This window comes from Rana temporaria, chromosome 5 (genome assembly GCF_905171775.1).
Source record: "Rana temporaria chromosome 5, aRanTem1.1, whole genome shotgun sequence".
NCBI classification, from domain to species: Eukaryota; Metazoa; Chordata; class Amphibia; order Anura; family Ranidae; genus Rana; species Rana temporaria.
In genome coordinates this window covers 407,330,119-407,347,221 of record NC_053493.1, presented here as the reverse complement: position 1 = coordinate 407,347,221, position 17,103 = coordinate 407,330,119, and the positions used below count along the sequence as shown (strand labels likewise).

The 17,103-nt window shown below is 47.7% G+C and overlaps 1 protein-coding gene across 1 annotated transcript in view; it reads left to right on the top strand.

Moving 5' to 3' along the window:
- Positions 1-17,103, top strand: part of FAM135B (family with sequence similarity 135 member B) — a 134,886-nt gene that overhangs the window by 55,001 nt on the left and 62,782 nt on the right. The window contains exon 8 of the mRNA XM_040355006.1: positions 908-957. Within this exon, the coding sequence (XP_040210940.1) occupies positions 908-957 (50 nt within the window). The remainder of the gene's footprint in view (positions 1-907; positions 958-17,103) is intronic.

Genomic DNA, 17,103 nt, shown 5'->3' with positions numbered 1-17,103 from the left:
TATTCTATACTTTTCTTTTATTTTCTATTCCTTTATTTTTTAATCTATTCCTTTATTTTCTGTTCTATTTTTTCCATTCTTTTATTTTGTATTCTGTTCTGTTTTACTCTATTATATTATATTCTATTATTTTCTATTATATTTTTTTCTATTCTATTTCTTTATTTTCTTCTGAAATTCCGCTTTAAATTCGATATGAAAACTATCCAAATTTCTTCCAAAATGTGTGTTTCGTTATTTTGGATTTGTTTAAATTTGTTACTATTGTAATTCAGAAATTCAGATACATCCGAATTCCTGAATAACGGAAAATGTTTCCCAATTTCGATTCGGGACGAAACTAATTGCGCATGTCTATTAGACTTGGATTGGGATGCACATGTCTATTAGATTTGGATTGGGATGCACATGTCTATTAGATTTGGATTGGGATGCACATGTCTATTAGATTTGGATTGGGATGCACATGTCTATTAGATTTGGATTGGGATGCACATGTCTATTAGACTTGGATTGGGATGCACATGTCTATTAGATTTCGATTGGGATGCACATGTCTATTAGATTTGGATTGGGATGCACATGTCTATTAGATTTGGATTGGGATGCACATGTCTATTAGATTTGGATTGGGATGCACATGTCTATTAGATTTGGATTGGGATGCACATGTCTATTAGATTTGGATTGGGATGCACATGTCTATTAGACTTGGATTGGGATGCACATGTCTATTAGATTGGGATTGGGATGCACATGTCTATTAGATTTGGAATGGGATGCACATGTCTATTAGACTTGGATTAGGATGCACATGTCTATTAGATTTGGATTGGGATGCACATGTCTATTAGACACCGGGGCTAACTGGTCAATCACTGGCACTTTGTCTCTTTTTTTTTCTTAGAGGAATTGATGCCTGGAAAAACTTTGGCCCAAATCTGCAGCCAATTGCAGGTAAGTCATCGCCGCAGAGTTCCTCTAGGGAAGTTTTTGATTGAGAGTTGATATGTGAGCTTTGTTGAGTGTGAGTGTATTCCTAAAGTGTATTTAAGACCGAGGCCCATATTCAGAAAGAAGTTACGCTAGCGTATCTATTGATACGCCAGCGTAACTTCTAGGTTGCTCCGGCGTATCTTTTTTCTGTATTCAGAAAACAAGATACGCCGGAATAAGCCTCTTACGCCGTTGTATCTAAGTTGCATATTTACGCTGGCCGCTAGGTGGCGCTTCCGTCGATTTACGCGTTGAATATGTAAATTAGGTAGATACGCCGATTCTGAAACGTACGTGCGCCTGGCGCATTTGTTTACGTTGTTTACGTAAGACTTTTTCCGGCGTAAAGTTACCCCTCATAAAGCAGGGGTAAGTCATGTTAGGTATGGACGTCGGAAACGTACGAACAGCGTCGGATTTTACGTCGTTTGCGTAAGTCGTCCGTGAATGGGGCTGGACGTAAGTTACGTTCATGTCGTCTAGGCATTGAGCGGGCGTAATTTAATTTGAAAATTCTACGTGATACTGAGCATGCGCACGCATGCGCCGTTCGAAAAAAAGCGTAATTTACGTGGGGTCATGATAGTTTAACATAAAACACGCCCACTACCAGCCACATTTGAATTGGGCGGGCTTACGCCGACACATTTACACTACGCCGCCGTAACTTAGGGCGCAAGTTCTTTATGAATACGGAACTTGCGCCCTAAGTTACGGCGGCATAGTGTTTCTGAGATTTGCAGGTAAGTGCCACATAATGGGCTAGTATGCTCATAACATTTAACGGTGTTTGAATGTTGGCACACATTTTGTTGTCTGTTAGCATATTCTCGTGCAAACCAAAATGGGGGGGCTCATCCCTACTTTGCACTACATAGTTGTTGGTAGATCTAATGGAGATTGTACAGGCAGATTGTAATGTATATAGTCAGCTTTAGGCACACGTGGACCCTCCAACAATATATGCTTAGTAGAGCTGCACGATTCTGGTCAAAATGAGAATCACGATTCTTTTGCTTAGACTAAAGATCACAATTCTCTCACGATTCTCAAAAACTGAATGCCAGAAACCCCCCCCCCCCCCCCCCCAAATAAATAAATAAACCTGTGATTTATCTGAAAATATGAATATATAAAAAACAGACCAGTGATATGTCTATAATGTTAAAGACCATATAACTCTTATGAAAAAAGCAGAATCAAACTTTGATTCTGCTTTTTTCATAGGAGTTATATGGTCTTTAACATTATAGACATATCACTGGTCTCTTTTTTATACATCAGAAGCAGTACCGCCAGCAACCATTGGGTGGCGCATGGATACACACAGTTGTACAGAACTGTGAAAAAGATTACTACATCAGAAGCAGTACCGCCGGCAACCACTGGGTGGCGCATGGATACACACTACAGTTGTACAGATCTGCAAGAGAAGCCCAGGCATCCATCCAGCGGCGCAGGCTGCTGACGTCGGTTCCGATATCGGCGCCATTTGCGTTCCACGCTGGTTACGTGGAACCGGCCGTAAAAAAAAAGAACTGCGGGTCATCCCGCGGGGAGATCGCAGGCGGGGAGAATTGAGATCGCGATTCTCTCCGCGATTAATCGTGCAGCTCTAATGCTTAGCACATAGCTGGTTGTTAAAATTACAGATGGTACATGTTGGATGCAAAAAGTTCTCCCTGAAAACGTTGACGTCTTCCCAGAACTTCAGAATTAGAGATGCTTCAGCAAAACTCCGCAACACACTCAGCACTGCCATCGATTGGCATTCCTCTCCATTATCCTGCTAAAGATAACCACATAACTAATAGCACAATTAACCTTTTTTTCTATTAATTACATGCAAATAGACCCAGGCTATGTTTTTCCCATGGTGAATGATTTCCTTGCTGGAGCCAGGAAAGCGTTTAGTACTTTTTTGCTCTCCCGGGGAAAGGAGGGCATTTAATCACACAGAATTCCAAGAGCTGCACAAATCAATTGTTCATGATACTGAAGATACAAGGGGAAGGAGAAACGCTGTATGGCTAAAGATCTGTAGGCACCTTACCAGTGGCGGCTGGTGCTTAAGCTTTTTGGGGGGGCAAAACAAACTGGAAAAAAAACATCATTTGCAGCCAGTGTGCCCATCAAATGCAGATATTGTGCCCATTGATTTCTGCCACTGTGCCATTAAATGTAGCCAATGTGCCCATCAAACACAGCCACTGTGCCCATCAAACGCAGCCAATGTGCCCATCAAACACAGCCACTGTGCCCATCAAACGCAGCCACTGTGCCCATCAAACGCAGCCACTGAACCCATAAATTGCCGCCACTGTGCCAATAAATGCAGCTACTGTACCCATCAAATGCAGCTACTGTGCCCATCAATTGCTGCCGCTGTGCCCATTAATTGCTGCCACCGTGCCCATCAATTGCTACCAGTGTGCCCATCAATTTCCGCCACTGTGCCCATCAATTGCCGCCACTGTGCCCATCAATTGCTGCCAGTGTGCCCATCAATTGCTGCTACTGTGCCCATCCATTGCTGCTAGTGTGCTCATCAATTGCCACTACTGTGCCCATCAATTGCTGCCAGTGTGCCATCAATTGCTGACACTGTGCCCATCAATTGCTGCCAGTGTGCTCATTAATTGCCAATACTGTGCCCATCAATTGCCACCACTGTGCCCATCAATTGCTGGCAGTGTGCCCATCAATTGCCGCTACTGTGCCCATCAATTGCTGCCACTGTGCCCATCAATTGCTGCCACTGTGCCCATCAATTGCTGCCACTGTGCCCATAAATTGCTGCCACTGTGCCCATCAATTGCCGCAACTGTGCCCATCAAATGCTGCCAGTGTGCATCCCCCGCCCGCCCAGCACTTACCTGTCTCGGTGGGGCAGCGGGTCACGGCGGCCATGTCTTCCACAATGTCATCTCCCGTCCTCTGCTATGATTGGATGCCTGATAGGCGTCCAATCACAGCACCTGTCATTTCAGCCAATCAAGTGACAGGTAACAGACCCGAGCACCTGATTGGCTGAGAGGCGGTTCAGTGTTAGGAAATCGAATATTAATTTGCTTTCCTGACACAACTTTGAGTGAGCGCCCAGCATGGTGCCCGTTGTTCACCTTTTTGGACGCGTATTAGAGCCTATGGCTCTAATCAGGTGCTTCCAAAAAATACCCTGCTGCTGTAATTCTGGTGCCCGGTGCCCGAAAAGGGTCCAAGCACATGAATAGAGGGTGGCAGCGGCGACCTTAGATAGGTTCATGCAATGCATGAATCTATCTATGGTGATAGACAGGTGGCAGGAGAGAGGGGACGGTGCCCATGCGCCCTTTATGGACGCACCGCCACTGCACCTTACCATCACATCCATGTGAGCCTACTGGACTTTTAAAACCATGGGCATTATAATGTGTGCTCCGTCAGGGTCATCTCTGAGTGAGTGTGCTTCGTCAGGGTCATCTCTGAGTGAGTGTGCTTCGTCAGGGTAATCTCTGAGTGAGTGTGCTCCAGCAGGGTCATCTCTGAGCGAGTGTGCTTCGTCAGAGTCATCTCTGAGTGAATGTGCTCCAGCAGGGTCATCTCTGAGCGAGTGTGCACCGGCAGGGTCATCTCTGAGCGAGTGTGCTTTGTCAGGGTAATCTCTGAGTGAGTGTGCTCCAGCAGGGTCATCTCTGAGTGAGTGTGCTTAGTCAGGGTCATCTCTGAGCGAGTGTGCTCCAGCAGGGTCATCTCTGAGCGAGTGTGCTTCGGCAGGGTCATCTCTGAGTGAGTGTGCTTCGTCAGGGTAATCTCTGAGTGAGTGTGCTCCGGCAGGGTCATCTCTGAGCGAGTGTGCTCCGTCAGGGTCATCTCTAAGTGAGTGTGCTTCATCAGGGTAATCTCTGAGTGAGTGTGCTCCAGCAGGGTCATTTCTGAGCGAGTGTGCTTCGTCAGGGTCATCTCTGAGCGAGTGTGCACCGGCAGGGTCATCTCTGAGCGAGTGTGCACCGGCAGGGTCATCTCTGAGCGAGTGTGCTCCGGGAGGGTCATCTCTGAGCGAGTGTGCTCCGGGAGGGTCATCTCTGAGTGAGTGTGCTCCGGTAGGGTCATCTCTGAGTGAGTGTGCTTCATCAGGGTCATCTCTGAGTGAGTGTGCTTAGTCAGGGTCATCTCTGAGTGAGTGTGCTCCGGTAGGGTCATCTCTGAGTGAGTTTGCTCTGGCAGGGTCATCTCTGAGTGAGTGTGCTCCGGTAGGGTCATCTCTGAGTGAGTTTGCTCTGGCAGGGTCATCTCTGAGCGAGTGTGCTCCGGCAGGGTCATCTCTGAGCGAGTGTGCTTCGTTAGGGTCATCTCTGAGTGAGAGTGCTCCGGCAGGGTCATCTTAGAGTGAGTGTGCTCCGGCAGGGTCATCTCTGAGTGAGTGTGCTTCGTCAGGGTCATCTCTGAGTGAGTGTGCTCCGGCAGGGTCATCTCCGAGCGAGTGTGCTTCGTCAGGGTCATCTCTGAGTGAGTGTGCTCCGGCAGGGTCATCTCTGAGTAAGTGTGCTCCGGTAGGGTCATCTCTGAGTGAGTGTGCTTCGTCAGGGTAATCTCTGAGTGAGTGTGCTCCGGCAGGGTCATCTCTGAGTGAGTGTGCTCCGGTAGGGTCATCTCTGAGTGAGTGTGCTTCGTCAGGGTAATCTCTGAGTGAGTGTGCTCTGGCAGGGTCATCTCTGAGTGAGTGTGCTCCAGCAGGGTCATCTCTGAGCGAGTGTGCTCCGGCAGGGTCATCTCTGAGCGGGTGTGCTCCGGCAGGGTAATCTCTGAGTGAGTGCGCTTCGTCAGGGTCATCTCTGAGCGAGTGTGCTTAGTCAGGGTCATCTCTGAGTGAGTGTGCTTCGTCAGGGTGTCTCTGAGTGAGTATGCTCCGGCAGGGTCATCTCTGAGCGAGTGTGCTTCGGCAGGGTCATCTCTGAGTGAGTGTGCTCCAGCAGGGTAATCTCTGAGTGACTGTGCTTAGTCAGGGTAATCTCTGAGCGAGTGTGTTCCGGCAGGGTCATCTCTGAGTGAGTGTGCTTCGTCAGGGTCATCTCTGAGTGAGTGTGCTTTGTCAGGGTCATCTCTGAGCGAGTGTGCTCCGGCAGGGTCATCTCTGAGCGAGAGTGCTTAGTCAGGGTCATCTCTGAGTGAGTGCGCTTCGTCAGGGTGTCTCTGAGTGAGTATGCTCCAGCAGGGTCATCTCTGAGCGAGTGTGCTTCGTCAGGGTCATCTCTGAGTGAGTGTGCTTCGTCAGGGTAATCTCTGAGTGAGTGTGCTCCGGCAGGGTAATCTCTGAGTGAGTGTGCTCCGTCAGGGTCATCTCTGAATGAGTGTGCTTCGGCAGGGTCATCTCTGAGTGAGTGTGCTTCGGCAGGGTCATCTCTGAGTGAGTGTGCTTCGTCAGGGTCATCTCTGAGCGAGTGTGCTTCGGCAGGGTCATCTGTGAGTGAGTGTGCTTCGGCAGGGTCATCTCTGAGCGAGTGTGCTTCGTCAGGGTCATCTCTGAGCGAGTGTGCTCCGATAGGGTCATCTCTGAGTGAGTGTGCTTCGTCAGGGTCATCTCTGAGCGAGTGTGCTTTGTCAGGGTCATCTCTGAGCAAATGTGCTCCGGCAGGGTAATCTCTGAGTGAGTGTGCTCCGGCAGGGTAATCTCTGAGTGAGTGTGCTCCGGGAGGGTCATCTCTGAGCGAGTGTGCTCCGGCAGGGTCATCTCTGAGTGAGTGTGCTCCGGCAGGGTCATCTCTGAGTGAGTGTGCTCCGGCAGGGTCATCTCTGAGCGAGTGTGCTCCGGTAGGGTCATCTGTGAGCGAGTGTGGTCCGGCAGGGTCATCTCTGAGTGAGTGTGCTTCATCAGGGTAATCTCTGAGCGAGTGTGCTCCGTCAGGGTCATCTCTGAGTGAGTGTGCTTCGTCAGGGTCATCTCTGAGTGAGTGTGCTTCGTCAGGGTCATCTCTGAGCAAGTGTGCTCCGTCAGGGTCATCTCGGAGTGAGTGTGCTCCGGTAGGGTCATCTCTGAGCGAGTGTGCTTCGTCAGGGTCATCTCTGAGCGAGTGTGCTTCGTCAGGGTCATCTATGAGCGAGTGTGCTCCGGTAGGGTCATCTCGGAGTGAGTGTGCTTCGTCAAGGTCATCTCTGAGCGAGTGTGCTCTGGTAGGGTCATCTCTGAGTGAGTGTGCTTCGTCAGGGTGATCTCTGAGCGAGTGTGCTTCGCCAGGGTCATCTCTGAGCGAGTGTGCTCCGGTAGGGTCATCTCTGAGTGAGTGTGCTTCGTCAGGGTCATCTCTGAGCGAGTGTGCTTCATCAGGGTCATCTCTGAGCGAGTGTGCTCCGGTAGGGTCATCTCTGAGTGAGTGTGCTTCAGCAGGGTCATCTCTGAGCGAGTGTGCTTCGTCAGGGTCATCTCTGAGTGAGTGTGCTTTGTCAGGGTCATCTCTGAGTGAGTGTGCTTTGTCAGGGTCATCTCTGAGTGAGTGTGCTTCGTCAGGGTCATCTCTGAGCAAGTGTGCTTTGTCAGGGTCATCTCTGAGTGAGTGTGCTCCGGCAGGGTCATCTCTGAGTGAGTGTGCTCCGGCAGGGTCATCTCTGAGTGAGTGTGCTTCGTCAGGGTCATCTCTGAGTGAGTGTGCTCCGTCAGGGTCATCTCTGAGTGAGTGTGCTCCGGCAGGGTCATCTCTGAGTGAGTGTGCTCCGGCAGGGTCATCTCTGAGCGAGTGTGCTTCGTCAGGGTAATCTCTGAGTGAGTGTGCTTCGGCAGGGTCATCTCTGAGCGGGTGTGCTCCGGCAGGGTAATCTCTGAGTGAGTGCGCTTCGTCAGGGTCATCTCTGAGTGAGTGTGCTCCGGCAGGGTCATCTCTGAGTGAGTGTGCTCCGGCAGGGTCATCTCTGAGTGAGTGTGCTTCGTCAGGGTAATCTCTGAGTGAGTGTGCTCCGGCAGGGTAATCTCTGAGTGAGTGTGCTGTGTCAGGGTCATCTCTGAGTGAGTGTGCTTTGTCAGGGTCATCTCTGAGTGAGTGTGCTCCATCAGGGTCATCTCTGAGCGAGTGTGCTTCGTCAGGGTCATCTCTGAGTGAGTGTGCTTTGTCAGGGTCATCTCTGAGTGAGTGTGCTTTGTCAGGGTCATCTCTGAGTGAGTGTGCTTCGTCAGGGTCATCTCTGAGCAAGTGTGCTTTGTCAGGGTCATCTCTGAGTGAGTGTGCTCCGGCAGGGTCATCTCTGAGTGAGTGTGCTCCAGCAGGGTCATCTCTGAGTGAGTGTGCTTCGTCAGGGTCATCTCTGAGTGAGTGTGCTCCGTCAGGGTCATCTCTGAGTGAGTGTGCTCCGGCAGGGTCATCTCTGAGTGAGTGTGCTCCGGCAGGGTCATCTCTGAGCGAGTGTGCTTCGTCAGGGTAATCTCTGAGTGAGTGTGCTTCGGCAGGGTCATCTCTGAGCGGGTGTGCTCCGGCAGGGTAATCTCTGAGTGAGTGCGCTTCGTCAGGGTCATCTCTGAGTGAGTGTGCTCCGGCAGGGTCATCTCTGAGTGAGTGTGCTCCGGCAGGGTCATCTCTGAGTGAGTGTGCTTCGTCAGGGTAATCTCTGAGTGAGTGTGCTCCGGCAGGGTAATCTCTGAGTGAGTGTGCTGTGTCAGGGTCATCTCTGAGTGAGTGTGCTTTGTCAGGGTCATCTCTGAGTGAGTGTGCTCCATCAGGGTCATCTCTGAGCGAGTGTGCTTCGTCAGGGTCATCTCTGAGTGAGTGTGCTGTGTCAGGGTCATCTCTGAGGGAGTGTGCTTTGTCAGGGTCATCTCTGAGTGAGTGTGCTCCGGCAGGGTAATCTCTGAGTGAGTGTGCTCCGGTAGGGTCATCTCTGAGTGAGTGTGCTTCGTCAGGGTCATATCTGAGTGAGTGTGCTCTGGCAGGGTCATCTCTGAGCGAGTGTGCTCCGGCAGGGTCATCTCTGAGTGAGTGTGCTTCGTCAGGGTAATCTCTGAGTGAGTGTGCTTCGTCAGGGTCATCTCTGAGTGAGTGTGCTTCGTCAGGGTCATCTCTGAGTGAGTGTGCTTCGTCAGGGTAATCTCTGAGCGAGTGTGCTCCGGCAGGGTCATCTCTGAGTGAGTGTGCTCCGGCAGGGTCATCTCTGAGTGAGTGTGCTCCGGCAGGGTCATCTCTGAGCGAGTGTGCTCCGGTAGGGTCATCTGTGAGCGAGTGTGGTCCGGCAGGGTCATCTCTGAGTGAGTGTGCTTCATCAGGGTAATCTCTGAGCAAGTGTGCTCCGTCAGGGTCATCTCTGAGTGAGTGTGCTTCGTCAGGGTCATCTCTGAGTGAGTGTGCTTCGTCAGGGTCATCTCTGAGCAAGTGTGCTCCGTCAGGGTCATCTCGGAGTGAGTGTGCTCCGGTAGGGTCATCTCTGAGTGAGTGTGCTTCGTCAGGGTCATCTCTGAGCGAGTGTGCTTCGTCAGGGTCATCTATGAGCGAGTGTGCTCCGGTAGGGTCATCTCGGAGTGAGTGTGCTTCGTCAAGGTCATCTCTGAGCGAGTGTGCTCTGGTAGGGTCATCTCTGAGTGAGTGTGCTTCGTCAGGGTGATCTCTGAGCGAGTGTGCTTCGCCAGGGTCATCTCTGAACGAGTGTGCTCCGGTAGGGTCATCTCTGAGTGAGTGTGCTTCGTCAGGGTCATCTCTGAGCGAGTGTGCTTCATCAGGGTCATCTCTGAGCGAGTGTGCTCCGGTAGGGTCATCTCTGAGTGAGTGTGCTTCAGCAGGGTCATCTCTGAGCGAGTGTGCTTCGTCAGGGTCATCTCTGAGTGAGTGTGCTTTGTCAGGGTCATCTCTGAGTGAGTGTGCTTTGTCAGGGTCATCTCTGAGTGAGTGTGCTTCGTCAGGGTCATCTCTGAGCAAGTGTGCTTTGTCAGGGTCATCTCTGAGTGAGTGTGCTCCGGCAGGGTCATCTCTGAGTGAGTGTGCTCCGGCAGGGTCATCTCTGAGTGAGTGTGCTTCGTCAGGGTCATCTCTGAGTGAGTGTGCTCCGGCAGGGTCATCTCTGAGTGAGTGTGCTCCGGCAGGGTCATCTCTGAGTGAGTGTGCTCCGGCAGGGTCATCTCTGAGCGAGTGTGCTTCGTCAGGGTAATCTCTGAGTGAGTGTGCTTCGGCAGGGTCATCTCTGAGCGGGTGTGCTCCGGCAGGGTAATCTCTGAGTGAGTGCGCTTCGTCAGGGTCATCTTTGAGTGAGTGTGCTCCGGCAGGGTCATCTCTGAGTGAGTGTGCTCCGGCAGGGTCATCTCTGAGTGACTGTGCTTCGTCAGGGTAATCTCTGAGTGAGTGTGCTCCGGCAGGGTAATCTCTGAGTGAGTGTGCTGTGTCAGGGTCATCTCTGAGTGAGTGTGCTTTGTCAGGGTCATCTCTGAGTGAGTGTGCTCCATCAGGGTCATCTCTGAGCGAGTGTGCTTCGTCAGGGTCATCTCTGAGTGAGTGTGCTGTGTCAGGGTCATCTCTGAGGGAGTGTGCTTTGTCAGGGTCATCTCTGAGTGAGTGTGCTCCGGCAGGGTAATCTCTGAGTGAGTGTGCTCCGGTAGGGTCATCTCTGAGTGAGTGTGCTTCGTCAGGGTCATATCTGAGTGAGTGTGCTCTGGCAGGGTCATCTCTGAGCGAGTGTGCTCCGGCAGGGTCATCTCTGAGTGAGTGTGCTTCGTCAGGGTAATCTCTGAGTGAGTGTGCTTCGTCAGGGTCATCTCTGAGTGAGTGTGCTTCGTCAGGGTCATCTCTGAGCGAGTGTGCTCCGGCAGGGTAATCTCTGAGCGAGTGTGCTCCGGCAGGGTCATCTCTGAGCGAGTGTGCTTCGTCAGGGTAATCTCTGAGTGAGTGTGCTCCGGCAGGGTCATCTCTGAGTGAGTGTGCTTCGTCAGGGTAATCTCTGAGTGAGTGTGCTCCGGTAGGGTCATCTCTGAGCGAGTGTGCTTCGTCAGGGTCATCTCTGAGAGAGTGTGCTTTGTCAGGGTCATCTCTGAGTGAGTGTGCTCTGGCAGGGTCATCTCTGAGCGAGTGTGCTTCGTCAGGGTAATCTCTGAGCGAGTGTGCTTCGTCAGGGTAATCTCTGAGTGAGTGTGCTTTGTCAGGGTCATCTCTGAGTGAGTGTGCTTCGTCAGGGTCATCTCTGAGCGAGTGTGCTCCGTTAGGGTCATCTCTGAGTGAGTGTGCTTAGTCAGGGTGTCTCTGAGTGAGTATGCTCCAGCAGGGTAATCTCTGAGCGATTGTGCTTTGTCAGGGTAATCTCTGAGCGAGTGTGCTTCGTCAGGGTCATCTCTGAGCGAGTGTGCTTCGTCAGGGTCATCTCTGAGCGAGTGTGCTTCGTCAGGGTCATCTCTGAGCCTTTATTCCTGCTTCATAATTGAATAACTCACAGCAATGAACACAATCCGTGATGCACACAGCAGCTTGAAAGGCTAATTTGATCACGGCGGCGTTTGATCCAAGGATTATTTTTTTCTGCACATCAGCCGCTGTCTCCAGCCGCCTCTGATCCTGAACATCTTAAAGTGTTTGCTCGCTGCGGAGAGGAGCGGAGAGGAGGCCCCCGTACAACTTCAATAGTCTTTACTCCGCTGGACTGGCTCCCCGCTGACACGCTTATCGCTAATTCCAGCAACACAGCTTCTTTCTCTGTATAGAGCTCTGCCGCTCGGATGTTGGCATGTGCCGATCAAGGGAAACTCATAAAATGATAGCTATGGCGGAACCCGGGGGGCACCCGCTTGCCATTTTGTTGCGAGGCTTCTTATTTTGTCTGCATGGCTTTGGAGCTTCCAAAATCTTTTGACTAGACATGTGCAGTTCATTTTGTTCCAAATCAAAATTCTGACAATTTTTTTTTCCATTCTGATGTTTCTGAATTTCCGAATTACAATATTAGCGAATTAAAACTTATCCGAAATAATGAAACAAAATAAGGTGGATATTTGAATTAGAAAACAAGAATAGAATAAAATAGAATAGAGAATAAAGAAATTGAATAGAAAATAATAGAATATATATATATATATATATATATATATATATATATATATATATATTTATATATATATATTTATATTCTATGGGGGCAGATTCAGAAAGAAGTTACGCTGGCGTATCTATTGATACGCCGCGTAACTTCTAGGATGCTCCGGCGTATTTTTTCGGTATTCAGAAAACAAGATACGCCGGAATATGGCTAAGATCCGACTGGCGTAAGTCTCTTACGCCGTTGTATCTTAGTTCAGGGCTCGACAAATCCCGGTCGCCAGGTCGCCATGGCGACTAGAAATAGGGTCCTGGGGACTTGGCTTTGAAGGGGGGGCAAAAAAAAAACATTTTTTTTGTGAGCTGGCACCATCTGGTGGTGAGCCGTTGGTATTACAAGTTATTACCACCAGATGTGTAAGCTGGTGGTGTAAGCTGTGTTGGTATTACAAGTTAAGCATTACAAGTTAAACAGCAATTCTAATGTCATTTTTCACTATTTTCACTGCCATCTTCTTCCCTCTAATTAGAACTCCCAAACATTATATATATTTTTTATCCTAACACCCTAGAGAATAAAATGGTGTTCGTTGCAATACTTTCTGTCACGCCGTATTTGCGCAGCGGTCTTACAAGCGCACTTTTTTCGGAAAAAAATACATTTTTTTAATTAAAAAATAAGACAACAGTAAAGTTATCCCCATTTGTTTTAATATTATGAAAGATAATGTTACGCCGAGTAAATTGATACCCAACATGTCACGCTTCAAAATTGTGTCCACTCGTGGAATGCCGACAAACTTTTACCCTTTAAAATCTTCATAGGCGACGTTTAAAAAAATTCTACAGGTTGCATGTTTTGAGTTAGAGGAGGTCTAGAGCTAGAATTATTGCTCTCGCTCTACCAATCGCGGCCATACCTCACATGTGTGGTTTGAACACCGTTTACATATGCGGGCGCTGCTCACGTATGTGTTCGCTTCTGCGCACAAGCTCGTCGGGACGGGGTGTGTTTTCTGGCTCCTAACTTTTTTTGGCTGGCTCCTAGATTCCAAGCAAATTTGTCAAACCCTGTCTTAGTTGCATATTTACGCTGGCCGCTAGGTGGCGCTTCCGTCAATTTACGCGAGGAATAAGCAAATTAGCTAGATACGCCAATTCAGAAACGTACGTCCGCCCGGCGCATTTTTCTATGTCGTTTACGTTCGGCTTTTTCCGGCGTAAAGTTACCCCTGCTATATGAGGCATATCCTATGTTAAGTATGGACGTCGGGCCAGCGACGAATTTTTCGTCGATTACGTCGTTTGCGTAAGTCGTTCGCGAATAGGGCTGTGCGCCATTTACGTTCACGTCAAAAGCATTGGCTTTTTGCGGGTTAATTTGGAGCATGCGCACTGGGATACGTTCACAGACGGCGCATGCGCCGTTAGTCAAAATCGTCAATTACGTGGAGTCAGCCTTCATTACCATACATCACGCCCACTGCATGGATAATTTGAATTCCACAGGCTTTACGCCGGACCACATACGCTACGCCGCCTTAACTTAGGGCGCAGGTTCTTTCTGAATACAAAACCTGCCTCTGAGATACGATACACCCGCAGAAATTTGCGCCGGGCTATTTGAATCTACCCCATACTGTATATATGTATATATATATATATATATATATATATATATATATATATATATATATATATATACACACATATATATCATTTTATTCCGTTTTACTTTATTCTATTATTTTCTCTCTTTTTTCTATTCTATTCCTATATTTTATTTTATTCTATTCTGTTTAGTTTTACTCTATTCTTTATATATATATATATATATATATATATATATATATATATATATATATATACAAATAATAGAGTAAAACTAAACAGAATAGAATAAAATAAAATATAGGAATATAATAGAAAAAAGAGAGAAAATAATAGAATAAAGTAAAACTGAATAAAATGAAATAGAAAATAAAGGAATAGAATATAAAAGAAAAGAATATCAGAATCAGAATACATTGTTAATCCCAAAGGGAAATTATTGTGAAACAGCCACACTCAACAAATGCAACACCAGATCACAATAATGAACAGAACAAGACACAAGGACACAACACAACAATAAATTACCAAAATAGAATAGAATAGAAAAAATAAATAAAAAAAATAGAATAGAAAATAAAATAATATAATTGAGTAGAAAAGAATAGAGTAAAACCGAATAGAAAAAAAATAGAATAGAATAGAAAATAATAGAGTAAAACTGAACATAATAGAATAGAAAAAATAAAATAATAGAATAGAAAAGTATATAATAGAAAAACAAGAAAACAATAGCATAGTAAAACTGAACAGAATAGAATAAAAAAATAGAAAATAAAGGCATAGAATATAAAAGAAAATAATATCATAATCAGAATACTTTATTAATCCCAAAGGGAAATTATTGTGACACATGCCACACTCAACAAAGAAAGCACAAGATCACAGCGATGAACAGAACAAGACACAATGACACACCACAACTATCAATTTCCAGAATAGAAAAAAAATAAAGTAATAGAATAAAATAGAATAGAATAGAAAATGATAGAGTAAAACAGAACATATTAGAATTAAAAAAAAAAAATAGAATATGGAAAAGAATAGAGCAAAACAGAACAAAATTGAATAGAAATGAAAGGAATAGGATAGAACAGAATAGAATATATTAGAATGCAAAAGAGAAGAATGAAATTTAATTAAATACAAGAATAGATGAGAAAAGAATAGAATAGAATAAAAAAAAACAATAGAATAAGATAGTATAACATATAAAGAATAAAGCCTCCTCTGAAATCTGAATTTTGAATAAAATAAATGTGAACTTAAAGCGGGGTTCCACCCACGATTTTTTTTTTAAAGTCAGCAGCTACAAACACTGTAGCTGCTGACATTTAATAAGGACGCTTACCTGTCCTAGGCGCCTGTGATGTCGGCCCCCCAAGGCCGATCCCTCGATCGCGGCAGGTCCCGGCGCCGCCATCCTCAGTAAGGGAAACAGGCAGTGGAGCCTTGCGGTTTCACTGCCGGTTTCCTATTGCGCATGCGCGAGTCTCGTGGCGCTTTATGAATAGGTGACTGCTCTCTGGGATACACACAGTTCCCAGAAGGCAGCGCGGCCCATTCCCCAGAAGACACTGCGAGGATGAAGACCTGCCACGGACGAGGAAGAGGCAGATTAGGAATATCCGCAAAGCAACCGGAATTTTTTTTTTGCATTTTGGTGTCATTTTTTTTTTTAGGGTGGACCTCCACTTTAAATAGAATGGAAAATAATAGAAACAATAGAATAGAATTCAATAGAAAGAATGAGGCCGGCTTGTGCGGTGGGAATTTCAGCTCTCTTATCTCTGTCAGTATAGACCCCACACTAAGAACAGACCACCCTCTGTTAGTATAGACCCCCTCCCTCAGTACAGACACCCCATCAGTGTAGAATCCCCCCTCTTAGTGCAGACACCCCACCTTTAGTGCAGACCCCCCATCAGTATAGATTTCCCCTCTTTAGTGCAGACCCCCCATCAGTATAGATTTCTCCTCTTTAGTGCAGACCCCCCATCAGTATAGATTTAGGCCCCATGCACACGAGAAGCAAATGCAAACACATGTAAACTCAAGTTTTTTTAAAGGCAAAAACCGGCCTTTAAAACACCCGTTTTTGCCGCGAATTTCGCAGCGTTTTGCCGCGTTTAGCTGCGTTTTACCGAATTTGCGGCTATCAGCTTTTACAACAAAGACATTGCAGACCCTCCCAAAGCTTTGAAACGCAAAAACTTTTGCATCTGAACCCAAAATTTTGCTTCTGAAAAAACGAGCCTAAACCCAACTGCTTTAAAACGCAAAAAAACGTGATTGTGTGCATGGACACATAGGATAATATTAAATGTGTTCAGGGGCAGTTGAAAAAAATGCCCAAATGCTTCCGAACTCGAGTTTACCAGCGTCTCGTGTGCATGGGGCCTTACCCCCTTTAGTGCAGACCCCCCACTAGTACAGAATCCCCCTTAGTGCAGACCCCCACAGTATAGACACACCCCCATAGTGCAGACTCCCCCATCAATATAGACACCCCCATCAGTATAGACATTCCCCCTTAGTGCAGACCCCCCCATAGTGCAGACTCCCCCATCAATATAGACACCCCCATCAGTATAGACATTCCCCCTTAGTGCAGACCCCCCACATAGTGCAGACACCCCCATCAATATAGACACCCCCATCAGTATAGACATTCCCCCTTAGTGCAGACCCCCCACATAGTGCAGACTCCCCCATCAATATAGACACCCCCATCAGTATAGACATTCCCCCTTAGTGCAGACCCCCCCACATAGTGCAGACTCCCCCATCAATATAGACACCCCCATCAGTATAGACACCCCCATCAGTATAGACATCCCCCTAAGTGCAGACCCCCGCAGTATAGACACCCCCCTTATTTCAGATCCACCATCAGCTTAGGCACCCCTCTCCCCTCCCATAGCGCCCCCCCCCCCCCCCCACATGTCCATCTACTTATAATATAGTAGTAAAGTGTACAGTACAGACCTCAGAACAGCGCGGCAGCAGATGTATACACACAGCGGTGTGTGTCCCTCGGCTCCTCCTCCTCATTGTATGTAAAGAGCGAGGAGGAGGCGCCGGCGGCTTCAGTCCGCTCCACCGAAACAGAGCGGGGTCAGATCAACAGGGCAGCGGGCGGTGATAGCGGTGCCACTATCCACGGGACCACCCACCTAGCAACGCCTGTGTCAGATGGGCGACTGTCACAGTCAATTTTCCACCCTGCTCCCTGGCGGCGCCGTAAGGCAAGTGCCCATGTTGCCTTGTGCTAGCGCCGGCCCTGTCCTTGGATCATAAGACCATCCAAATAGAATTCCAAACCCTTTGATGGGTGGAATGATTTAATTATGGTAGGGACAGATTTATGGGAGCTTAGGAAAGTGTGCCATGGAGCCTCAGAGACTGGTGGATACGTGAAAGGTGGGGAAAAACGACGAAGAAAAAAATGATAAGTCTATAAAATGTGTAAAAGATGAAAATAATTAACTGCTTGCCACCCGCCGCATGCAGATATACGTCTACAGCA